This window comes from Calypte anna, chromosome 1 (genome assembly GCF_003957555.1).
Source record: "Calypte anna isolate BGI_N300 chromosome 1, bCalAnn1_v1.p, whole genome shotgun sequence".
Classification (NCBI taxonomy): Eukaryota; Metazoa; Chordata; class Aves; order Apodiformes; family Trochilidae; genus Calypte; species Calypte anna.
In genome coordinates, this window is record NC_044244.1 from 183,678,113 (window position 1) to 183,702,192 (window position 24,080).

At 39.5% G+C, this 24,080-nt stretch overlaps 1 protein-coding gene across 3 annotated transcripts in view; it reads left to right on the forward strand.

Moving 5' to 3' along the window:
* The window catches only part of PDGFD (platelet derived growth factor D), a 134,671-nt gene that overhangs the window by 88,285 nt on the left and 22,306 nt on the right, over positions 1–24,080 (forward strand). For 2 of the 3 annotated variants that reach the window (XM_008500466.2, XM_008500467.2), the window contains exons 4-5: positions 16,564–16,623; positions 21,330–21,531. In XM_008500466.2, the coding sequence (XP_008498688.1) occupies positions 16,564–16,623; positions 21,330–21,531 (262 nt within the window). The remainder of the gene's footprint in view (positions 1–16,563; positions 16,624–21,329; positions 21,532–24,080) is intronic. The other variant, XM_030469434.1, reaches the window with a different exon arrangement.

A 24,080-nucleotide genomic window follows, 5' to 3' on the forward strand; every position in this document is an offset into this window, starting at 1 on the left:
TCCCAGTTCATTATCTGATTCTAGTCCTACCATAACTGGATACATTCTGTAGGAAAGCTAATCTTTGCCCCATTCTTCAAATGTCAGAGGGCCAAGCTATCCCTTAATGAAGGTTCTCTTAATCTCTGTTAAATAAAAATACAGAGTACTCTGCAAGCTGTATACAGGAGCTCATTATTTACTGGTAAGTGTGCTACTGGAGACATAGGAAATAGGTCCAAAATTAAATTAAACCCATCCCTAAACTTACTGGAAAAATCTTAAGTAACCATTGATAATCAAAGAAATAAATCAATTACTCCCAGCAGTTTGGAATTCTTGTGAATGAGTTGTGGTTAAAAGATGGATGGAAGTTATTCAAGATATTTTTATATTAAATCTAATCTGGGAAAATAAATCAGGTTTAGAAAGGATTTATGCTTTCAGACCTTTTTTAGAGCTTTCCAGTCTTAAAATCAGTAATGCTACTAGCAACATACATTTAACAGTTTTTTCAGAGTATCTATAAAGCAATATTTTTAATGACCATTAAACACGTATAGGTAGCAGAAAGTTAGGATGAATCCAGCACTGAAAATGTTAATACAAGAAATTAAAGGGTAGACTTTCTGTGTCATAATGAGTATAACCTGGGAGAAGGCAAAGCTCATCCCATTCCCTGACTTTGCTTCCCGTGTCCGTGTAGCCAAACAGAAAATATCAATAGCTTGCACACAGCAGTGGAAACAGAACCATAGCAGTCTTGATAGAGCTCCCATTAGGAGACATGGAAAGACCTTGTAGCTCATTTTTCTGCTTAGATTTTATCATTAGAAGGGCACCTGAAGAGGGATGGGAAATATGGCAGCAAACTGATCATGCTTCTAGTGCCACGTTAGTGCTGCTGTTAAGATGTGTGGACCTTTATCTGTTTACATTAAAGAGGAGGGTTGAATCCAACCATTTGCAGTTATGTTTACCCTAAACCACACATCAGTGGGTATGAACATGAGATAAGTTTACACTGGCAAACGTTTTTGAACAGCACTCATTAATATGTCCATCACATTAGCTATTTGATTGAAAAGTGGGACTATTTTAGATTGTTGACTTGAGGACATAATGTTGACTCTATGCATCTGTATTCTATCCTTTAATTCGACTTCATCAGCAGCTGAAGAATATTAGGGTATGAAATGATGATAATAGATGACGAACGTACCTTTTATTTTGATTTGGTAAATGTGGAAGTTGTTTCAGAGAAAAATAGCTATAGATGACAGGTTTGTAAGGAGAACAGAGATGCTAGATTTGATTCTATCCATCACTAAGGTTTAATTACCATGCTGCATAGGGCACTGTATTTAACTCTGGGTCCTTCAGTGTGGCAAATCTGGTCTTTCCTATCCTTCTACCATGGCCACAAGGGAAGAGGAAATGGTCTGTTGTTCCTAGGCCTTCTTCCTCTTGAGCAGCCTTTGATTTTCCTCAAAAGCTAAAGGTGCAGCTTGACTTTAATGTGTCACAACTGTGAGAAGAGTAGGAAGTCATCCTTCTTTCAAGGTTTTCTTCTGACAGACTTTCAGAACAAGTGGGGGTGAACCGAAACATGGTAGATAGACCTCCAGCTTGTGCTGAGGAACTTGTGAAAATCCATCACAGCAGGTGTTGATTGCACATTGTCTCATAAGTCAAAACAAAGAATTGCATGTCTTCTCAGCCTTGTGCAGAGGTGGGCTTCTAGGCTCATATTAATGTTTTGTATTTCACCAATAGTATTTATTCAACTATATGTCAACGTTATCTTAGAAAGCCTTGGAAGCACAATCCTGCTTTTGTGCTCTTCTACCCCAACTTCAGGTTGCAGGGTCTGCCCCAACCTTAGCACTGTTCAGTGTGGTTTTGTCATTTTTGGCAAGCCAGGGAGAACTGCATGATGTATATGTGTTTATAATGTAAATCTTTGTCTTGTTCATACAGCAGCTGCAACTGCTGGAAAATACTTATATCCCTGGGTCAGATTATGCCAATTGTTCTAAGATTTTTGATTTTAAACCTGGGGGTTTTGTAGATTTGTTTCATTCAGTAATATGTAATGCAGCCAAACCTAGAATCTGATAAAAATGTGAGGTCATTCAGCACATTTGTGTTTTGTGTATTGTGAATTCATTACTTATTCACCTTGTATCATTTTTAAATATAAGAAGCATAGGAGCATACCTCCTGGGAAAATAAAACAGACTAGGAGATCAATGTTGGAAACACAGTTTTCCTTTGAAAATTGGTTTTAATTTTCCTTTTTTTTAATGCCATACTATTGCCTGAAATTATTTTCCTCGCTAGTTTATCATAAAGAGCTCTGTTATCTTTGTCATGGGTGTCTCTCCTTCAGGTCTTTGTAGGGTGCTCTCACACATCTTGGCTTATTGCTTGGTCAAGCAATTTTGTCTGTATTTAGCTTTTAATCTTTGCCAAAAATTCATGTTATCAAATCCTCTCAGAGTTTTTGATGTTCTTATCAAAACCCCCCCATTTCCCCAGCTTTTTACAGTATTTCTGTAGTGGTGAAGGGAGCTGAATCTGATAGTTCAAGCATCACTAGGGCTGTCTTATGGGTGGAGTGTTGCCTAGCACAGTACTCTGCTTAGGCAGCTTTATGTGGCAGGGACCACCTTGGCTGCCCTAACACTGGGGATGTCTATTTAATGTGTTGTTCTCTGTCAGCTCAGTCCATCTTTGAGTTCCCAAGGTACCTAGGTTCCTTCTTTGGCTCAGCACATAATTTAGGAATACATTAGGTTGCATTTTTCCAGGGTGAACTTTCTGCTTTCTGGGTTATGTTAATATTTCTGATTTTTTCCATGTACTCAGTGAAGGTGGCTGTGCCCACTGTTGTATTGCCTCCAGGTTTGGACACAGCATCATGGCATCGAGGACAGTGCAGGCCTGGCAGCTGCAGCTCTGGCACAGGTCCATCATCGCTTTCTCTGACACCTCACAGGCTCAGGTCTTCCCATCTCAAAGACAGGCACAATGAGCCTTTGTGGAATGCCAAAAGATTAACTTGTAGGACACTCTGCTGTCAGTCTGGGACACTGCTCCAGTGGGTGGGCTGCATGGCCAAACTGAGAATGAACGGAGGGGGTTGTCTGCTACCCCCTTTTGTTTGGATACTTGCTTTTTCTGCACCTGACAGACTTATCTGAGGTCCTATCTAGTTTAAAAAATTGTATGGTTACAAAACAGACAGCAGCACTCTCAGATTCCAAACCAGGAAGATGAACCATCATATACCATCATCAGGCCATGCCAACCCCCCTGCAACTGGTTTTGTGGGTGGAAGAATGCTGGTATCTATTCCCATCCCTCCCCCTTCTCCTCAGGCTGTGTCTTAACTGGAGCTCTGGGGATCTCTACACTTCCTTTTAACAATTCTTAGTCTTATTCTGACTGTGCAGTTCCAGGCACAGGTTGTCAGAGAAGGTTCTACCTCCACGCTGGAGAAGCTGGTGTGCTTGCAGGCTGGCACAGTTCTTTGCTCAGCACGTTGCTTTGAGCTTCAGTGACCTTCATGCTATATAACACATTTCCAAAGACAGTCATGGCACTGTATAAATCTGATCTGTATTTTCTATGCATACATCTTGATTAAATTTACAACCTTCTGTTTTGCTCTGAGCACTCAGTGAAGTCCATGGATGTCTTCATAATAACCCAGATGGCAGATATGTCACAGAGTATTTCTATTTTTCCCTTACACATGCATATTCACACACACATCTTTTATTAGTTGCTGGCTTCCTGACACTTTAGACTCAGTAGGATAAATCTTGCAGGAAAAAATTTGGCTAAATGACACAGTTACATAAAATAAGCCTCTGCCTGGTCCTGAGCTCTGTGCTGCTGGACTGAACACCTCCTCAGACCCACTCTTCAGTTGTTACCATAATACTTCGCCTACAACTCCCTAACTGTTTTTCAGCTCACACATTGCTCTCTGTGCTGAACTGATTGTGAGCAGACATGCCATCAGATTTCCTATGCCTTGTAATATGAAGAAAAATGCAGATCTGTTTTCCTTGATGGTGAGTTTGATGACCATCCAGTGCTTAATTAGAGAAGGGCTGAGCCTGGGTCAGTTCTTCCAGCCTTTGCAACTGGAAGCAAAAAATTATTTTTAGATCTGTGGGTTTTGTGTATCTTGTCAGATCATTTTCAGCAGAATCAAGTAGCATCTGTTTTTTTGTGACCTTGACAACAGAGGTTTTTCTCATTTTAAATTGTGTCAATATTTTAATTGTACAAACTTGGTTTGTGGCAGCAAAACTTACTTTCCAAGACACTATTTTTCTGAGCTACAGAAGCCTTTTTAAAAATTATACTTCTGAGCTATAAAATGCTTCCTTTTTAATCAATATTTGTGTCTTGATGTATTTCTTAGGCAATGCGTGATAAAAAATACCCTGTAATGAAAATTTCCCTCAGACTGTAGGAATCAGGCACCATGTTGCCTCATTGCTTTCTCTTGATTGCAGGCACTGTTGTTGTCCAACCATCAGTCATAAATGCAGGATCCCTTGCAGGAACAGACCCTCTAATAAAGAACTCTGTGTATCCCAAATTGTCAGCAAAGACTGGGTACTTTTAAATTACCCCAGCATGGCAGAAAAGGCTATTAAACAGGTTGGGTGTGAGCTGAAGCATAGGCACAAATATGTTTTCACTCTCACATGTTTTAGCCTGGCTAGTTTGGGACCAGCACAGGCCTCAGGCTGTTTCCAATATGCAGTTTGTTGTGGCCACTCTGTTTTGCAGGGTAATGGTTATGTCCCAGGATGTGAGTCCTACCATGTCTGATCAATCTCTGCCTCATGTTATTTACTGATACAGATGTAGCCTAGAAGTTCTTACAGGGAGGTCGGCCTTTTCTTTCTTTTTCTCATCACTGCTTGACAGCACTGTGAGTGACAGAGCATCTGTGAGCTATGGGGTTTAGTGTTTGTAGACCTATGGGTGATTTTAAAAGAGAATCTTATCTTTGATAAAGTACAAACAAAACCTTAAACTCGGGGAAATGGGCTAGAAAGAGCCCTAATTTTTCAACTGCTGTAAGGCAAAGTAAAACATCCACCTTTGGGACTCTGGATTTCTTTCACACCAAGTTCTGGCTAATAAACTGGAAACAAAAAGATGTTTGGAAAAGCCTGGATGCTGAGGACAGGTAGCTTGAGTGCTCTGTATGGTTCATGTGGCATGCTGAAGAAGATGCTTAGCCATGCAAAAACTGCTGAAAACTTTGCTTTTTCCAGTGGTGAATATGAATAAGGAATACTGTGTATAGAATCATAGAATTAGCCGGGTTGGAAGGGACCTCAGAGATCATCTAGTCCAACCCTTGACCCACCGGAGCAGTTGCTAGACCATGGCACTGAGTGCCACATCCAGTCTTTTTTTAAATGTCTCCAGGGACGGAGAATCTACCACCTCCCCGGGCAGTCCATTCCAATGCCTGATCACCCTCTCCGTGAAGAAATTCTTTCTAATATCTAACCTAAACCTCCCCTGGCACAACTTAAGACTGTGTCCTCTTGTCTTGTTGAAGGTCGTCTGTGAAAAGAGTCCAGTTCCCACCTCGCTACAGCCTCCTTTCAGGTAGTTGTAGACAGCAATGAGGTCTCCCCTGAGCCTCCTCTTCTTCAGGCTGAACAGCCCCAGCTCTCTCAGCCTCTCCTCATAGGGCCTGTGCTCGAGTCCCTTCACCAGCCTGGTTGCCCTCCTTTGGACCTGTTCCAGGACCTCTACATCCTTCTTAAACTGAGGGGCCCAGAACTGGACACAGTACTCGAGGTGTGGCCTAACCAGCGCTGAGTACAGGGGAAGAATCACCTCCCTGGACCTGCTGGTGACGCTGTTTTTGATACAGGCCAGGATGCCATTGGCCTTCTTGGTCACCTGGGCACACTGCTGGCTCATGTTCAGTTTCTTGTCAATGCAGACTCCCAGGTCCCTTTCTGCCTGGCTGCTCTCCAGCCACTCTGTCCCCAGCCTGTAGCGCTGCATGGGGTTGTTGTGGCCAAAGTGCAGGACCCAGCACTTGGCCTTGTTGAACCTCATCCCGTTGGAATCGGCCCAGCTCTCTAGTCTGTCCAGGTCCCTCTGTAGATATGGGTACTTAAACCAAATATAAAGTAACTGATATTTTTTATAGTTGAGGTGAAACTTTTGCACCTGCCTGGAAAGGGGATCCTTATTTCAAAATGTGCATTGTACTACATGTCCACACTGGCTCTGAGCCCCCCATCCTCTAGGCAGGCATGATAAACACAAGGTCCTATGCACTTATTTTATGCTCATGGTTAGTGGAGAGCTTGGTTAGATCAGTCCTAGCCTTATTCAGGCCTTCCACCCCATTTCTGCATACACATGTTTATACAGAAAAATTGGTATTATTAAGATAGGAAGGGAAAGAAAAAAACTAAAGAGCAGTCAGGGCAGATAATATAAGGCAGGAGAAAACAACACTCTTGTTCCCTATATATGTAATTTATCTCCATCAGAAATATGTGAAAGTAAACACTGTTTTCCCACTTCAGCAGCTATGTTGTGAGCTGGCATTTCTAGCTCAGTGCTGGTTCAGGAGCACTTTCCAGGTGCATTAAGAAATAGATTAAAGGCAGAGGAAATTCTTGTAGTGCTGGCAGCTGAAATCTGGAGGCTGGTGCAGCTGCTGGTTGTCTGATGGTACAGTGGCTGTCCAGGAGGGTTTATCTTCCTGAACACAGAGAGACAGGGTGGGCAGGGGGGCTGTATTAAAACCAGCAGTAAAATGTTGACAGACTGGAGGCTTGGAACATCAAAATGCCGGGACTCAGGAAAGGCTCCAACTTTTTGAACCGCAGAGCAAAGCCTTCCTGCCAAGGGTGCAAGAGCTTTCTCCTTGTGTTTTCTCCCCATAACCCTGCACTGCTGATGAAGGTGGACAGCCCCAAAACCTGGCCTGCTCAGACCAGCACTCCCAGGCCAGGATGGTATGGATTTGGTGCCACCTCGATGTCTTTATGAGTCCAGTATGAAGCTACTTCTGCAAATTTTATTGACCCTTATATCACACACAAGTAGGTTAAAACTGATTGTCTGTGCCTGTTGTCTGGGGAATACCAATATTCAGTTTTTAGAAAAACCTCTTTCACCCACACACTTTGCTCTCTTCTGAGTGTGACCCTCTTCTGCAGACGTGGGAAGGGGGTGAAGACATAAAAATGTTTACACACCTCCCACCAGTGCAGAGAAGCTCCGTGGTCCCGTGGGAGGGGGTGATTTGTGATGGTGTGATACCCCCTTGGTGATTTGTGCTGCTGCAGCATGGGGAGAGCATCTCCCTGTGCCCTGGGAAGGATCTCTGTGCAGGAATTTCACTCTGCATTCCATGCTACCATGGCACAGTGTAGATTTGTTTCATATTTTTCATCTTTGCCCAGTCCAGGCTCTTGGCACAAGCTCCTTTCCCAGTCAATGTATGCAATCAAATAGAGTTTATAGACTGGAATCAGAGTTTCCCTTTTTTTTCTGTCTCTGCTTATGACCTCTTGTAGTCTCAGAATATTTCTTTGTATTATATAGTGTTTACAACTTTTTTTTTTCCTAACTTTAATTTTACTTTCTTTTCCAGCTTCATTTACTGTGACATTCTCTGGGTCATTAGTATAAAACTGAAATAATTTATTACTTTTAATTTAACTTGAAAACTATTTAGCCTATTATAATTCTGTTGCTATCTTTAGTCTGTTTGGTTATGCTTTTACTTAGAATTTCAATAAAATGTGTCATATACTATTTCTGACGCAGTAAACACCTTCCTGGACTTGAGATTGTGGTCTCAGTTCAGAAGGATTTCTCAGACTGGCTTTTGGCAAGCTGATCCCAAAAATGATACTGTGGTTTAGTCAAATTGTTGACAAAAATGTGGCAAATGTAAGGTGTTTTCTTTTTATCCAGCCTTCATTCATAGTGTTACTTGTATGACATCTGTAAGAATAATGCATAAGAGAAATGAGAAGCATAAGTGCTCTTGAGACGTGTATTTAGCTTTAACAACAATAGAATCTAGGGAAATAGAAACAGATAGAAACAGATTTAGGGCTGGATGTGCTGTCTGAATAGCTTTTTTTTCCTTACCACCTGTTTGATGAAAAGAGTTACAGGAAATTCCCAGTAAGAGTATCCTGTGCTGCTTGCCATAAATCAACTGCTTTTGATCCCATTAAAAAAAAAAACCTAACCCAAAACCTCCTGGAAACGCTAATCAAAAATGGTTCTTGTATTTTGTACTTTGTATTTTGTATTCTTGCTCTTTTTGTCATTATTGCTGTAATCCTGGAAAGTTTGTGTAGCAGTCCCATTTTTGTTGTCCTAGAAAATGCGATGCCTTCCAGTCAAAGCAGGAGGGTGAACAATTTTTTTTTCTTTGCATCATTGGTGAAAAATAACACATGCTCCTGCTGCATGCTTACTACAGAATTAAACAGCATCCTCTGGGAGAGAGCTCAAAAACAAATGGATCCTTCACAAAAAAATCAATAGTCTGGGATTGCTGCTAGGACAGCTAATGTCCTTTACCCATACATTTTTACATTGTGTCCTCAGCTTTGGAATTAAATTTGCGTAGCTCCATTAGAGTTTTTCATTATTACTATTATTCCCCCCATGCTTCTGCCAAATCACATGTGAAAATGTGTGCATGTATGTCAGAGCACTTAGGAGATTCTCCTAGTAGAACAACAGAAAACTTGAAATATTAAATTAAATCACACTTCATTTGTTAATCATAATTTTCCACTGATTACAAAGCATGCTTAAATCTGTAAAAAAATAGGTGGAAGCCCAAGTGGAAGGAAGACAGAAAATTAATAACTAGCTCCTATAAGCTTTTCTTTCAGTAAGTTTTCCTTCTACACCTTGTACTGGGGCCTCTCAGTACATTCTTGCTTGGTATGAGTCACACCAAGAAGAAGGACCTGAAATAACCAGCTGTCACTGCCTTCTGTTAACTCTGAAAGACTTTTTTGCCAGGTAAGTGAGGTGTCAGCTTTTTCAGTTTTGCTCAGAGCAAATTTGCCTGTCACCAGGGAGGCTTCCAAAATTCTGTCAGTCAGCAAGGCAGAAGTTCAGCAAAGTCCTTTCAAGGGTACCAGACTCTGACCTAGGAGTGAGTTTTGGGCTCCTGAGGTCACTCCTCCCAGGCTCTTTTTGACCTTGCAGATTCCTGACATCATTTTGATGTGCAGCATCACACTGACCAGGAGCACTCTTGATGTCAGCTCCCCACCAACCTGGCAGAGGCTGCGCTGGGCATCATAGGAGGACCAGCAAGCTCTGCAGAATGGGTCAACTCTGTGACTCAGGGGTGCTTAGACATTGAACCAGGGTGAGTAAGGAGCCTGGCTGCCTTCAGCACCCTCCACTGTCACTGCCAAGAGGTGGACACTGCAGACCACAAGGCACAAAGAGTCACTGCTGAGAGCAAGTCTCCCTTTCCATACAATAGTAATATAAAGGAAGCAGGAAGCAGCCTCAGCCTTAGCACACGTGGTTTGCATCCCAGGAGAGCATGAGCTCACTCCCTCACATGTAAGCAGCAGATGCAGTGGCAGTCTATAACATCAATGGCAAGAGAGTGACCAGGGCAACTGCACGCTCATTAGTCTGACCTAGAAAGCTTATGGAGCACTTGTCAGCAGAGAAGGTGGTTAAATATACAGGAAACTAGAAAAAAAAACTCGTGTCTCTTTATCAAAGGAGATAATGCCAGACTTGAGGATAGTCTGGAGGGAAAGGAAATGCTGTATAGCAAATATAATTGGACTTCAGAGGAGCATCTCACTCAGTGCCACACTGGAAACAATCATGCTGGAGGGGATGGCAGTTAGTACAGGGGCCATGCAGCAGCCAGAGAGAGCATGCTGTAATGCAAAAGGGAGTATCCAGCCAAGGAGAGCTCACTATTGGGAGTTTCTAAAGGGCTGGTCTTATGTTCGTTTTAATTTGGGGGGATTTTTAGGGACCGGAATGAGAGCAGTGTTTTAATGACTTTTGCACGACACACAGAACTGAAGTGCATTGCTCATGAATGGGAAAATGAGAGTATCAGAGAGGAGAACTGTGACCTTAAGCACTGGAGAACTGGTTTGCAGTGAAATGTAACAGCACAAAATGAGCAGAGAGGTCACTCATATAGAGATTCATAACAAAAATATTTGCTGATAAATGGCATCTCACTGGTTAGCAGAGGAGAAATTTTATGGGGGTACTAGGCATAGGACCAATGAGGTGGTAGTTACATCTTTTTCTGCAAAACTTTTTACAGTTTTGTCCCCCACAGTATGGAGCAGCCACCTCTTTCTTGGACTGTGTTTAGGTAACAGCTACAGAACATTCGAGAGAAAAAAACATTTCTTACTGAGGGCCAAGACATCTTGGCTTACTTAGTGTGATAAAACAGATGCTGAAAGGAGATGCAGCATCTCTTCAGAAGTACTGCAGGAGGCAAACTCAGGAGAGGAAGAAAAGGACAAAGATGGTATTTATATAAGTGCAATAAAGATAAATTTTGCTTGGAAACAGCCAACCAGTCTAAGGATTTTGAAAGTGATGACCTGGAGGAGCCGTTCTGGTTTTGTGTTCCAGAAGTAAAATTTGTCATTCAGGTAAAAAATGGCAAAGGAGAGATTGCAAAGTATTTACAATGAATATTTGTTGATTTATATTTTGTTTACACTTGCTTAACTGCAGTATGCACCAGAGTAGCTACTAGCAAATAAATTTTACATGGAGATATAAGGACAGGCCTCTGGGATAAATAGAAAAACCAAAGTAATGCACAGTTTGCATGGCAGTGAAATCCTGTGCACTGCCTCGTGGTTATGTGCCTCAGACAGGGTACTCATGGGCTGTGTAGTGTTGATGACATCTGATTTCTCAAAGGTGTAGCTATCATCTCGTTTGAGCATGTATTATCTGACTTTTTACAGAAATCATTTCAGTGTCAGTGTCTTGGGCACTCTTATAATATTCACTCAGCAATGCCTAATTCCAAAACTAGCTGAAGGATGAAGAGAAGTAATGATCAAACATAACTGTTATTAAGTAAATTTTTTACTTCAGTTTTACTTCAACTTTTTATAAATAAATGTATCAAACTGCAGTTAACCTAAATCATTATTACAGCTTTAAACATTTTGAAATTTTAAGTTTTCTGTGCTTCGTGCTCATTATAGCTAGTAAATGTGTCAGAACAAATCAAAATGATATTATATGTCATTTTGCAATAGAATTAACTTAGTCATAACTGTTAAGGTTCTGGCTACTGATATTTAGTGACAACTTGGCTTCAGAAACTCAATTTATGTCTTTTTTTTTAAAGAACAAGACTCATACTATCACATTTGGGATCACTGGTGTCTGTCTGACCTTTTTTTGCAGGCTTTGAAATAATGGCGTCATGGATGGGCTGCCTTTATGGGACTACACCAAAAAATAGAAAAGAAATTTCATAGAGTTAAAGTGTTTTATTCATTTCTATCTGTTCCACTGACAGTTACTATCAGTGGTAAAATTTACCTGTACTTACAGGCTGAATATTACTGCTTTCAGATTACAGCCATCTGATTTTGTTAAATGCTTGTGCTGCTACAGGAAAGAGCTTGTTGACATTGGTAATGGCCTCTTGCAGCTAGATATGGATTATTACTGAGAGAGAGAAGGTTAAATAACCTCTCACCTTCTTGAAAAAGACTGGCCTCCATTTAGTGTTTCATTGCGAGGTATGATTTCCAGATAACAAATAATCATTGTGTATGCTTTCCAAGTGAGTATTTTCTTTTAAAGCTTGGTCACCAGAACTGAACAGAGCAGTAGTTTTGCCATTACTGTGGGTAAGAAAAATGCAGCCTCTGAATTCCTAGTGAGCCTTCTGTAGGAAAATAGGTATCTTTCAGCAGCCTTAGGCAAAGTGGTAATAAATTTCATTCTGATATGAAAATGAAATCTAGCAATGTGATGGGTTGAAAGTATGGTAAAAGAAAATGATATTGCACAGTGTAAATCTTTATGCTTTATCTTTAAGAATGTACTAAAATTCTACATTAGAAATTAGTTAATCAGTGGAAGTGTACAAACTTGAATATTTATCATAGTGGGTTTTTTTAATCGAACTATGACTTATCTTTAGTCCGTTAGTTAACACTGTTGCTGCTGCACAATATGTTCTGAGTTTGGGGTTTATTTGCCTGAAATACCTGTGTCTTTGTATATAAAATGTGATATCTATAAATTCAATTATCAGATAAATTATTGGTACTAGTCCTTGTTATATGCAAAAAACGAAAGTCCTTATTTCTAGATTATTATTTGTTGTTTCTAACTACAGGTATGTGTCTATCTGCTTAGCAGCTACTCGTTTGCAAAGAGCTCTGAATGCAATAGAAGCATATTGCCTATTGTTCACAAATAGCTGTCACTGAGTTTCCTTTTATTAATGTAAATGGCAACATAATTTCATCTTTTTTTTTTAAGCTGTAATTTACCCTAGATTTTCCTCACAGACCTTCCACTGTCCTAGCCACTAATTCTTATGTTCTAGTGAGACATCTAGACTTCTTTTTGTTTCTGTCCTGGACCTCTTTGAAGATGCTCCATTTCATGTCTGTTTTTGGCTTTGCCGAATTTACTTTGTTCCTCAGGGCATTCATTAGCCTGATTCTTCAGTAAATTTCTGGAAACTACTTCTCTTTTATATAGTTTATAGCTATGGCATCTAAGTAACAAAAATGGGGAGACCAGTGACAAAGCCCAACACTTTCATCTTCTCCGTGTTAATTTTCCCATTGTTTCTTTCTTCCTCATTCTCATGTTTCCTTGCCCCAAGAACATGCATTCATTTTTACCTTTGCCCCCTCACTTCTCTTCTACTTGATGGCAAGGTCAAAGTAGAGAAGGTTGCTCCTCCAGGAGAGGACCTTCTTAAACTATATAGGTCTTAAACATCTGTTTAGGATGATGTCTTTGCTCTTCTGAACTGTTGAGAACATTTGCCACTCCCTGAAGCAGAGAACATGACCTCATCTTGTATTAGCCATAGTTTATAGTTGTGTTGGCAGATAATTCAGTCAACCCAGAAGTCTACATATTAGGAGAATTTAGAGAGGAGCCTATAAAGGTAGGAGGCTGCTGCTTTTCACTGGTGAGAGCTGCCAGTGTGTTGTACGTGTCCTGTGGTGGTTATTGTTTATCCCAGGCATCATGCTTTCTGGATGACAAGCATCCAGATGACAAAAGATAGGGCTACAGTGATAAAGTATGTAAAAAAATGAAGAGTCACATAAATGTCAGAAAGTTTCTTTCTTTTAATTTGAGGACCAGGCAGTGATTCAGTGTGTCTGGAAAGACTCACATATTTTGCCATGTTTGTGGTGCAGCCAAATGAGTTATGGACAGCATGCTTCTCAAACTATCTACTTTCCATGCCTCATCCCTGGTGTCTTTGTGGTGCCTCCATATTTCTACTGAACTCCATGGCTTGAGCCAGGCAGAGCTTGTGCTGCTTCAGGTCGTGGACTCGAAGACTGCAAACCATTTTCCTCAGCAACCAGTGCCATCTGACTGTGCAGACTCATATCCCTGAAAGAAGTGATTTTGCATCATGATCTTCAGTTATAAAAGCCCTAAGTAAAGCAAAGAGAATTCCCCATGACTCCTTGTCACTTACTGGAGATAAGTGGTGAAAGACAGACTATAGACAGTCAGTTTGTGAAGGAGATACTAGCTTATCTTTGTCTGAAATAGAGCCAGGAACAATATATCAATGTCCATACATATTTACCTCTTAAGGACTGACTCAGGATTTGTCTCACTGAGGTGTGACTTTGGAAGTTGAGTTATGGAAGTCATTTTTACTAAAAGTAGCTGCTATCAGAAGGTGATTGCTTATTTGCCTGTTGCTTTGCCTATGTTTTTGCTGCTTGTAGAACAGTGAATGGAATATCTTGCTGGAGTCTCATGTAATGGTACGTTACCATGACACACATTTGGAAATAAAAGTACTGTTGTCAAGGTGATGTAACAAAATTATTAACTTTCTGTTTCTCCAGTATTCACTTAAAAAGTTGTTGGGTTTTTTTTAATGTTTTAACTAAAAGCTGCAATATAATTTTAAGTAATGATGAAAAAACCAGCCAAGTGGTAATATGCAAATTCACATAAGCAAGGTAGTATGAACTGAAAACATGACACTGAAAATAGATTTGTCCTTCATGTTATGCTAGTGACAACAGTGAGGAAGAGGGTTTTGGAATGATGAGAACCACTTTGATATTATTACTTGTAACAGCTGAAAGCAGAAGCCATAGATAATAATAATCTTCAAACTGTAGAGGTTGAAAGCTCTGATAAGCCAAGAGTTACTTCAGCTGCCTTGAGTGATGGTAGAACAAAGCCATAGAGGTGTGAATAGTTGATGCAGTTGAAATACAGTCACAAAGTTAAAATATACAGTCTTAAGATTTGAGACCCGAGAAGCAGGTGGTACACATGTCTATCTCAGCATTTTGGAGGGGTTCCCTCCCTCAACCACCTCAAAAAATCATATACTAAAGAAACAGTTCTGATACCTACAATTAGACAACACAGAGGGACCATCACGTCAAACACAAATTATTCCTTTTCTGTGGTCTTCTCCAGACACTCAATGAGGCAGATTGCTCCTGTTTTATAATAATGCCTTGGAACTCAAGTGCTAAATGGAAGCTAATGACAAAGACAAAATTATTTCCAAATTTTGCAACTGGCAGCCATTACCAGAGGAGCATTCATGAGCTTTCCAAATCCATTTTTATGTACTTCAAATCATAGCTTTTTACCAATAATGTTTTGCTTCTTTATTCTTCAAATAAAATTACCACTTTAATTATTAATATTTTAATAGCCCTGCAGTTTCAGTCGCCACTTAATGACATTGTAGTGTGATGGGGTTTCTTAAGTACCGGATATATCAGTGCAGTTCTGGTACCTCGAATTTGAAAGAAATCAATATTTTAAGGAAAAATCAAGAGTAACAATATGGAGTAAACAATCTTGTGACTTTTGAGACTTTTGAATATTTTTCTTTATCAAATGGAAACCATTAAAATACCATGTATCAGTCTCAATCTGAAAGTCCCTCTGTTCTTTCTTAATTAAAGGAAAACTTTATTGATGAATTAGCAAATTATGTGATCAATTTCTCTTTTGCATTCCTAAGAAGCAATTGAATATATGCATATATGAATGGGCCAATGCAGTGCGGAGTCTGGGGAGTATCAACTGAGCTTCCATTTTCCATTTCAGTTTCCAACTTAAAAAAGGCATAGCACATACTGAGTCAGTGTAAAATTATAAGTCCAGGCATTGATCCATCTTTTTTAAATGCTTTCATTATAAATTCTGTTTTAGAAAAGAAAAACTTGGTCTGCTGTCACTTCAGTACACTTTTCTTACCTGCCTATTCACACCAGTCATTGGCGAGTCACTGCATGTGTGTTTAATAACTAATCCGTAATGCTGCCTTTTGTCCCATTTTTTAAGGTTTAACTATTCCAGTTGGAAATGAGTAAAACTGCCAAAAGATTAAAGAAATGGCTTCTTCATTATTTAAGAAATGATTGGCCATCACTGGTCAGACAAGTGGATTGGGATTCTGGTGACCACATGTCAATATCTACAACTTTGACATCTGTGTCTAAGCTACTCCTCCCAGGCTCCCTTTGTCGACAATGGAGAGGGGAAAAAAAAAGGAAAAAAAAATTTAGGATGGAGTGTTGTCCCAAATTACACTTTTAAAGTAGATCAGATGATTTGCACCCTAAGAATGCTAGTATTAGTTGGCTGTAATTAGAACAAGATAATTAGATCAATTAGAAGCTTATAGATGTCCAAAGGTAGGGATTAATTCCATCCCTGAGCTTTAGTCAAATAGCACTTCTAATGTGAATGCACTGTCACTGTGTTTTTTGATATTAAGGAAGTGGTGTCATTCATGCTCCTCACAGATGAGCAAGTCCTGTTCAGCACAAGTGCCAGAAACATGGTCATGTTGGGAGTTCATTTTATATGGATTAGATTACCCTGATTTTTCACCATGGCTAAGTAGTACCATGGTGTTAGCATTATTTCCAGAACAGTTCAGTTGGGGGAAAAGCATTAATACTCTTACTGTGGGCATACAAAGGTGGTGTTTAATATTTATTTTGGAAGATAAATGTAGTGGCCTTCACCAGATTATGTCCTACTATGTGAAGCAGCATATATCGTATTGCAAATATTAATAACACCTATTCTTGTCCCAGCAAGCTTACAGAGAGATGATTTATAAACAGTGAAAAGGAAGGAACCTGAGTGAGAGTAGTATTATTTGGGAATGACACATAGTAACGGCCTCCTGCATTAAGGGGGTTCAAAAAGATGATGGATGTTGAAGCTGAGACATTTTATAGACTCTAATTCATTTAGGATGTTGCCTTACTGGTGATTTTTCCTGTGGGTTTTTCCCCTTAGGATGATTTCCAGCATGCAGCCTCAGAAACCAACTGGGAGTCAGTCACAAGCTCTATCTCAGTAAGTAATTTGTTACTATTTTGTCCATGGATGGCTTGATAGGATGGCTTGAATCCTGATCACTAAAATGACACCTGCACAGAGTGATATTCATCTTTGGCAGGCAGTGAAATTGGTGTTTATCAACTCATACTGGAGTCAACCAGTATATTTTTAAAGCAAGAAGGTTCAGGATATGCCATTAGCTATCGTAACCACGTGAGATAGCCATTGGGAAACATTTCTTGCTTTCAAACACATTGTGTCAAGAAGAAAATAGAAGACAAAGCCCTTACAATTTTCAATTGTAAAATTTCTTGATCTATATAAAAGATTAAACTTAAGCTGGCAAGAAAACAGAATCACCTTTTCATTGTAGATACCAAGATTATTTTTAAGTGTTTATAATAGAATACTGTAACCAGAGTCTCCATATTCAGCAGTGAAATTAAAATTGCAGAGGGAAAAAAAAGTTAAAATAAATAATCCAGTATAAAATTTTATTTTTCTCTTCAATAGATGTATTTGTGTCATTGGCCAAAAATCTGTCCCCTCTTTCGTTTTCTAGGTAAAGTTAACTGCTGGGGAATGGCAGTGTAGCATCAGAACTCATAATATAGGCAGTCCTCTTCTGTGAGCTCTGCTAGGTGGTCAGCACCATGTCCCAGTTCTTGTAAACTCCTCTTAAAAAACATGAGATGAGGATAAGCACTCAAAGCAGACTTGCAAGCAATGTCTGGAGCATTAATGAAAGGTTTAGTGATGGCACTTTTGTTACGGTAGCTTCCAGGAGTCACCAGTACAGGAGAAGTAAATAAAATATGGGTAAATACTACTGATTAGTGTCCAAGCCAGGCAACAAGTAGAGAGAAAATTCCGTATTGCCAATATAAGGAGAGGTTAAGCCAGTCTCACTTGTGTTTACCCTTGAGTTTGTAAATGACACTTGTCCTTCATGATACAATGCATTGATAGCCTAGAACTAACTGTGCTGAAAGTCCTCAGTAATAATGTTAGCAGGACTGAGATCTACTGGATGTGCCAAGCAGGAGATGCTAGACTGTTCTACTGAAATGTATAAACCCATTTTTCATTCTAATACTGGGCTGTAAAAAAAATAAAGTCTACGTGATAGAATATTTTGTTTAAAAATATGGTAGGCTCATGACTGAAAATATAAGCCTAGGGCTCCCTCATCAGGTGACTATTAAAATGAAATCAAGTAGATGGTAAATGCCATGTTAGTTGGTCCTCTTTAACATCATAAAGGGCCCAATATGCCAAACAATAATCCAATATTATTTTCATATTGAAAAAATATTTTTCTTTCACTTCTGTTCAATTCTGAAAAGTTGTTGTTAATGTGTTTCAGGTAGGGAACTTCATTGCAAATATTTCAGGTACCAAGCTGCTGCCCAAGGTCACATTGAAACCTACAGCTAAACCAGATGTAGAACCCACGTTTCATTAGTTTTCCCATGCCATCTCCTTCCTAACAAAGCACCTTGTTCCACTGGCCGTGCATTACACCCCCCAGCCCTTTCTTATCCTCAGGGAAGATAGGGTTTAGAGGTTGAGTAATTTCTCCCAGAGGCACCAAGGCAAAAATTTGAGGTCTTTCAAATTTTTCAGGAGAGAAAGGTTTAGGGATTCTGCTGTGGTCCTGAGGGACAGAAGGACCAAATCAGACCTGTCTGTTGCCAGCAAGGTGATGTACTGCACTGCTTATACTTCATTAGCATGGCAGAGCCAAGTTTTTCCCTCAAAAATACAGATGACTCAAAGACTCATTTTAGGATCTGGCATTACAGAATGAAAATTTGAGGGCAAATTCTTTCCTCCTTGTCTGAGGTCATATCAGATTACTATTACAGATTAATTTGGGGATTTTTTTTCTTTTCTCAGAAACTTGAAAACAAAACTGCTTCCTTTCACCCAACGCGGTAAACCCCCCATTAATTTGGGGATTTTTTTTGTTTTCTTAGAAACCTGAAACCAATACTGCTTCCTTTCACCCAACATGGTAAATCCCCCCCCAAAGAAGGAAACAAAATTCACTCCTTGACTCCTTCTTAGGCTAGTTTCCATTATTTGTGAAGTTATGTGATAACGAGCAGACAACTATGATGCATCGTCCATCAGCTTCATAGTACAGTTTGAAAATAGAAAAGAATGGGGGAATGTAAGTTAAGGTTAAGAGTACTAACAAAAAAGGATACCTTTGTGAAATTAAAAATTTATTCAATGCTTTTAAGAAACAGAGAAAGGATACATAATGTGTAAAATCTTGGCACTTTATTGCTTCTTGCATTTCACTCTTCCTCTTGCCCTCCCTTTGGATGCACTCTCAGAAGCCAGATCAAGATGAGCACAAGCTCTTTTATAGCCTCCTTTGTGGCAGGACAAAAGAGAGGCAGTTGGGTTGGCTGCTGTGAAGTTGCTTTTGGGCCTGTCCCATGACATGGCTGCCAGCAGGTTACCTGAGTTGTTGAAATAATTCCTCTTGTCTTGGCTGTCACTGAGAAGAATTTAAACTTTCTTCTGTGTGTGAATGAGGTTGCTCAAATCGAATGAGCTGGGCCTTTTATTTGAAAAGAAAATGGGGGATTCCTGCTGCCTGTCTGAGTTTGAAATTCCCTGCAGATTCACAGCTATGAGTTTGAAATGCTCTGCAAATTTGCAGCCTGACCTGCAAGTTCTGTAATGAAATGCACTGTTGAACATGTGAAAATCTAAGCCACACACCTATGGGTCTGATTTTATTCTGCTGTTTCTTCGGCATCTTTGCACCATCTCCCTCACTTCTGAAAGGCAGATGGGGACTAACATTTCGCTGTTGGTCTGTAGTTACAGACAACCCAAAAGCTCCACTAAGCTGTCCTCAGCAATCAAACAGCATTTGTGTACTTTTTTTTTTACTTTTTTTTTGGGGGGGGTGGTGGGGTTGGAACCTGAAAGACTGCATTTGCACACTTTGTGATGCCTGCCCACAGCACAGTCTCTCCTGAAGCCTTGCTCTAGGTAACAATGCTGTATTCACTTTGCTGGAATGAGCTTTTCAGCTCCTGGGGCTCCATCTCTCTGTCTCTATTCTAAGCCACTTAGAAGTCAGGAGACATGCCTTTCCTCTTACTGGGTTGTGAATTTTCACAGCCGTCTGCAGTGTCTTACTTAGCACTGCATTGTAGAGGCATTGCAGTCACAAGTGGGTCCTCTGAAACTTCTTGGGCTTTTGGTGATAAACATCAAGTGCAACTATGCTTTCTGACTACACTATTGTAGTGTTTGCTACTTCTCTTTCTTGTGTTTAATAATTTAGACCGTCCATACTTTCAGTAAAAATACAAAGATAGCAAGGATTGTTACTTCTGTGATAGAACTTTCTGCTAAAGACATGGGTTTTTTTGAAAGACATAAACTCTTTAGAATTAATTTAGTAAGCACTGAAGGACACAATCCTGCAAATAAGTGAGTAACTTAACTCAAATAGAGAGTTGACCTCTCTATTACAGCCCAACTGAGTGGAGTTAATGACAAAGATTAATAGTTTAACATGTGCATTTACTTGGTAGATGAGGCAAAAAATTATTTTGAGGAGCCATTAATTTTAAATGGTATATTTCTGCTACTTGATTTCACAGCTGGATTTTTAAGAGAGAAGAGTTTCTAGGGGTTTTCCCCCAATGTTTTAACTTAAGAGAACAAAATCCAAACAACTCTTTTTCTGTATTATGTCTTGTTGAATAGTTCATGTGCCTTGATTGGGGTCCTTCAGAAATCGTATTAATAATTTTTCTTGCAGATATTTTACACATATTAGGCTTTATGTTTGGGCAATGGAAAAAAGTTACATCAAGGGTAGTAATTATTGTGAGTCTAAATAATTTTTAAAAAGTTTCAAGTCCCCTCCAGTAAAGATGAAATTGCTTTAATCTTTCTGTCAAAGTCAAGGTGTGCCATAATTATATTGAGAACAGGCAGAGAATGGTACTTGACCCTTCCATTGAGTGTTATGATATAATTGTGATAATATCGCTTTATTGGTTATGCCAAAATTCATTGTTACATTGCCATGATCACATTGCTGAAATAACATACTTTCTCATTTGCTTAGTAACTTGCATTTTTGGTAAAAGGGTGGGAGAATCAATATTCATTATTTTTTCGTAATAAACTTAATTCTTGGGAATAAAGGGCTATCTTTTCAAGTCTTTAACTGAGACAAATTTGTTGTCCAAATTGAACAGGGAAAGAGAGTCCAGTAGACTTGTTGCCTTTGTCTTTCTCTGCTGTGGTTTCTGATTTGCCTGTTATGGATTTACCAACAGAGCTGGAGAAGCTGTGAAGGGATCCCCACAGCAGGACAGGGCAGCTCCGTTCTATGGTCATGGCCATCACAGTGATTTCAAAATATATTTCCATTACATCTTTGTACATGTGCAAACCATCATCCCCCTTGAGGAGTGGGTGTATATATGTCAATACACAGCAATGGCAGTGTTTCTGCCATCTCAGGGATTTGCTTGGGAGTTCCAAGGTGTCTCTTCTCCTTGAAAAATTATAACAGAGGCATAACAAAGCCTGGCCCAGCTAATAAGGACTTCAAAAGATGCCCCAAAGTATCTGTTTCAGTCAATTATAAGACAAATTTCTCAGTAACTGTTTTCAGCTGTTTGAAGTGGTGCTGTAATTTATTCCAAGTGCACTGAGATGTATGTCACTCTTAGGGGGTATCCTATCCCTCTCCATCAGTGACTGACCCTACACTTACGGCGGAAGCGCTGGATCAGACGATTGCTGCATTTGACACCGTGGAGGATCTGCTCAAACACTTTAACCCGGACTCCTGGCAAGAAGATCTTGAGAATTTGTACACAGACAGTGGCCACCATTATCGAGGCAGGAGCTACCATGACAGAAAGTCTAAAGGTAGGAAACGACATTATATACTCTGGGTCAAGACTAGGATATTTCTTCACTTACAGAAATGCCTATTGATAAGGTATTTGATTCAGGTGTCCATGTTCCTGTTGGAGTCACAGAGCAAGGTGCCACCTATTAAAATAAAGGATGAGTTGTTTAATGCTTAATAATTTTCTTATTGAGTAGGTCCTCACTTGACATTCAGACTAAAATTAGCCTATAGTTATGATGAATTCACAAAAAAAAGCATAGGTCCATGTCTAAAGGACAGATGCTTCTCAGCTTCACCCTTTTTAACAATGTTTTGTGTGTAAGGCATAGGAATCCTTATTGTGTGCACTATCATCCTTCTTTAAATACCCTGCTTATGGGTTGTTTTCTGTTTTGTGGGGGATAATCACTTTTATCACATTGTTCTTAGAGAAGCATCTGGTGGACACACCTGTATGTGCAGCTGTTTTTTTAGGATGTGAACATCTCACTGTTTTCATTATGTTGGTGGGGAATATTACTATGGTTTAATATCTTTGCAATTTAGCAAAGCACACATTTCTGGGTTATGTTTCGTGTTTCCTGTTAGTTCAGATCATCCACAAAATGCTAAAGCAAATGGATTCTAAGCTAGCAGTGCAATCCCATAATGATAAAGAAACACTGTTGAGAGGAGACAGCCATGTTCTGGGATAACCATGGACCAAAGGTCCTGTTGAATTGCCCTTTTACATGCATGTATAGATCTAGGAGGTCTGTAAGGCTTCTCCAAGAAGACTGTTGCTGTAGTTTTCAGAGAAGATCTGAAGTGAAATACTTTTTTTTGAGTTATCTTGTCAATATTATCTTCCACATTATGTATCCATATATATTCTTCTTCATAACATTGAAATTGTAATGCTTATATCACAGTTCTGATTCTGAGCAATCTACCATTTATTTGCATCTCAAATTCCATCCCCACTACATTAAGCATGTGCTGAGGGAGAGACGATTTTAATTTTGTGTTTGCAACTTGCTCTCAACTGATGAGGCTTTGATCTTAAAATGGATATGTGGGCTGCTTCTGTATTACAGAAAATAGTGTCAAGGAATGTTTCTGGGCAATGAAATCCCTTATTGCTAAACTGTCTTACTGAAGTCTGCTTAGTTGTGGCCTAGGCCAGGTCAATCTCCCAGGCCATTGCTGGGCATGAACGGAACCAGGAGCTGGCAGAGGACAGCTGACATTCCTGGTGGGTAGTTTGCCTGTGGTCACCTTTTCTTGGAGAGCAAAAGCTAAATAGTAGGCACAGGGTTGTCCTAGGGCTGTTGGTCTTTGAGCAGGCTGACATCAGGAACACACAATGTATGAGTAGTACATGCACAGCCTACTTGCTGTACAGTTTCCAAGGTGTATCAATCATTTCTGTTTTGGGCTCAGAAATTCAAAGGGATCAGTGATGAAACTCTGAGCACCCATCCAGCAAAAACTGAACCCCTTTACTTTTACCCTTTTGGCATATTAGAAATTTCAGGCAATCACAACAGCCCATGTTTTGTGAAAAAAAAAGTCATCTAACTGTCACTGGTCAGTTTGATTTCATTAAGGGGCCTGTGAAACATGTTCTGTGTGTCTGTTATTCCCAGGCTGGATTTGGCACTGATAGATGTCACAAAAGAAATCGTCTGGTCAGATTTTAATATAAGCTAATTAGAAACCTAGATCATGTACCGGTTCTTCTCTCCACATTTCATTTGATTCTCATTTCATATTTGGCCTAGTTCTCCATGTATTTAGGTGACCACATATATTTATAAAATAGCATTTACTGCTTTATTGATGCTCATCACATATTCTGGTAGTATGAATATGATATGATTGTACTTGGAAAATTCAGATACATAAAGGTTTCTCTATTTTGTATAAATGTAATTCAGCTTCTTTTGTAAGCAAACATTGTAAAAACAAAGAGTTTTCCACTTATTATTTTAACATTTTATTTTTATAGGATCTTCCATTGTTTTGGCTACAGGAATGAGAAAAAAATTATCTCAGTTTTTCTTTTGTCTTCAAAGTAGAGGCAAAATTCTTTGTTAGCAGCCCTCTGGACAAAAGTACCTCACCACAATAAAATCCTAAGAAAAAATTTAGTTAAGAAATTTTGTTTAGTCATAAACTTCTGGCAAGATAAAAGCTTGTTCTTGGATGATGTCAGGAGTAGGGATTTAAGAAGTCCTTAAATTTTGAATGCTTGGTGGATTTTAAGTACAGATAGTGTGAATCTCTGAGAAATGTTTATAGGCACTGGGATAACCTTGCAGCAAAGAGAGCAATAGATTATATCATCATTTATTTCAGATATCTATCTGTTTCTGCTTTCAGATTGGGTTTTATTTTTTTATCCTTAGTTAGAACATCCCTGAGGCAGATAAGAACAATTTGATGTAATCTCTGCCTATCTTTCACAGTATTTTCAGAACATGCCAAATAACTGGTATAAATGAATCACTAATTATTTCCCTTCTATCCAACTCTCTGCCTGTACCAAACTGTGCCACAAAATTGAGCTTAAGAGGCAGTG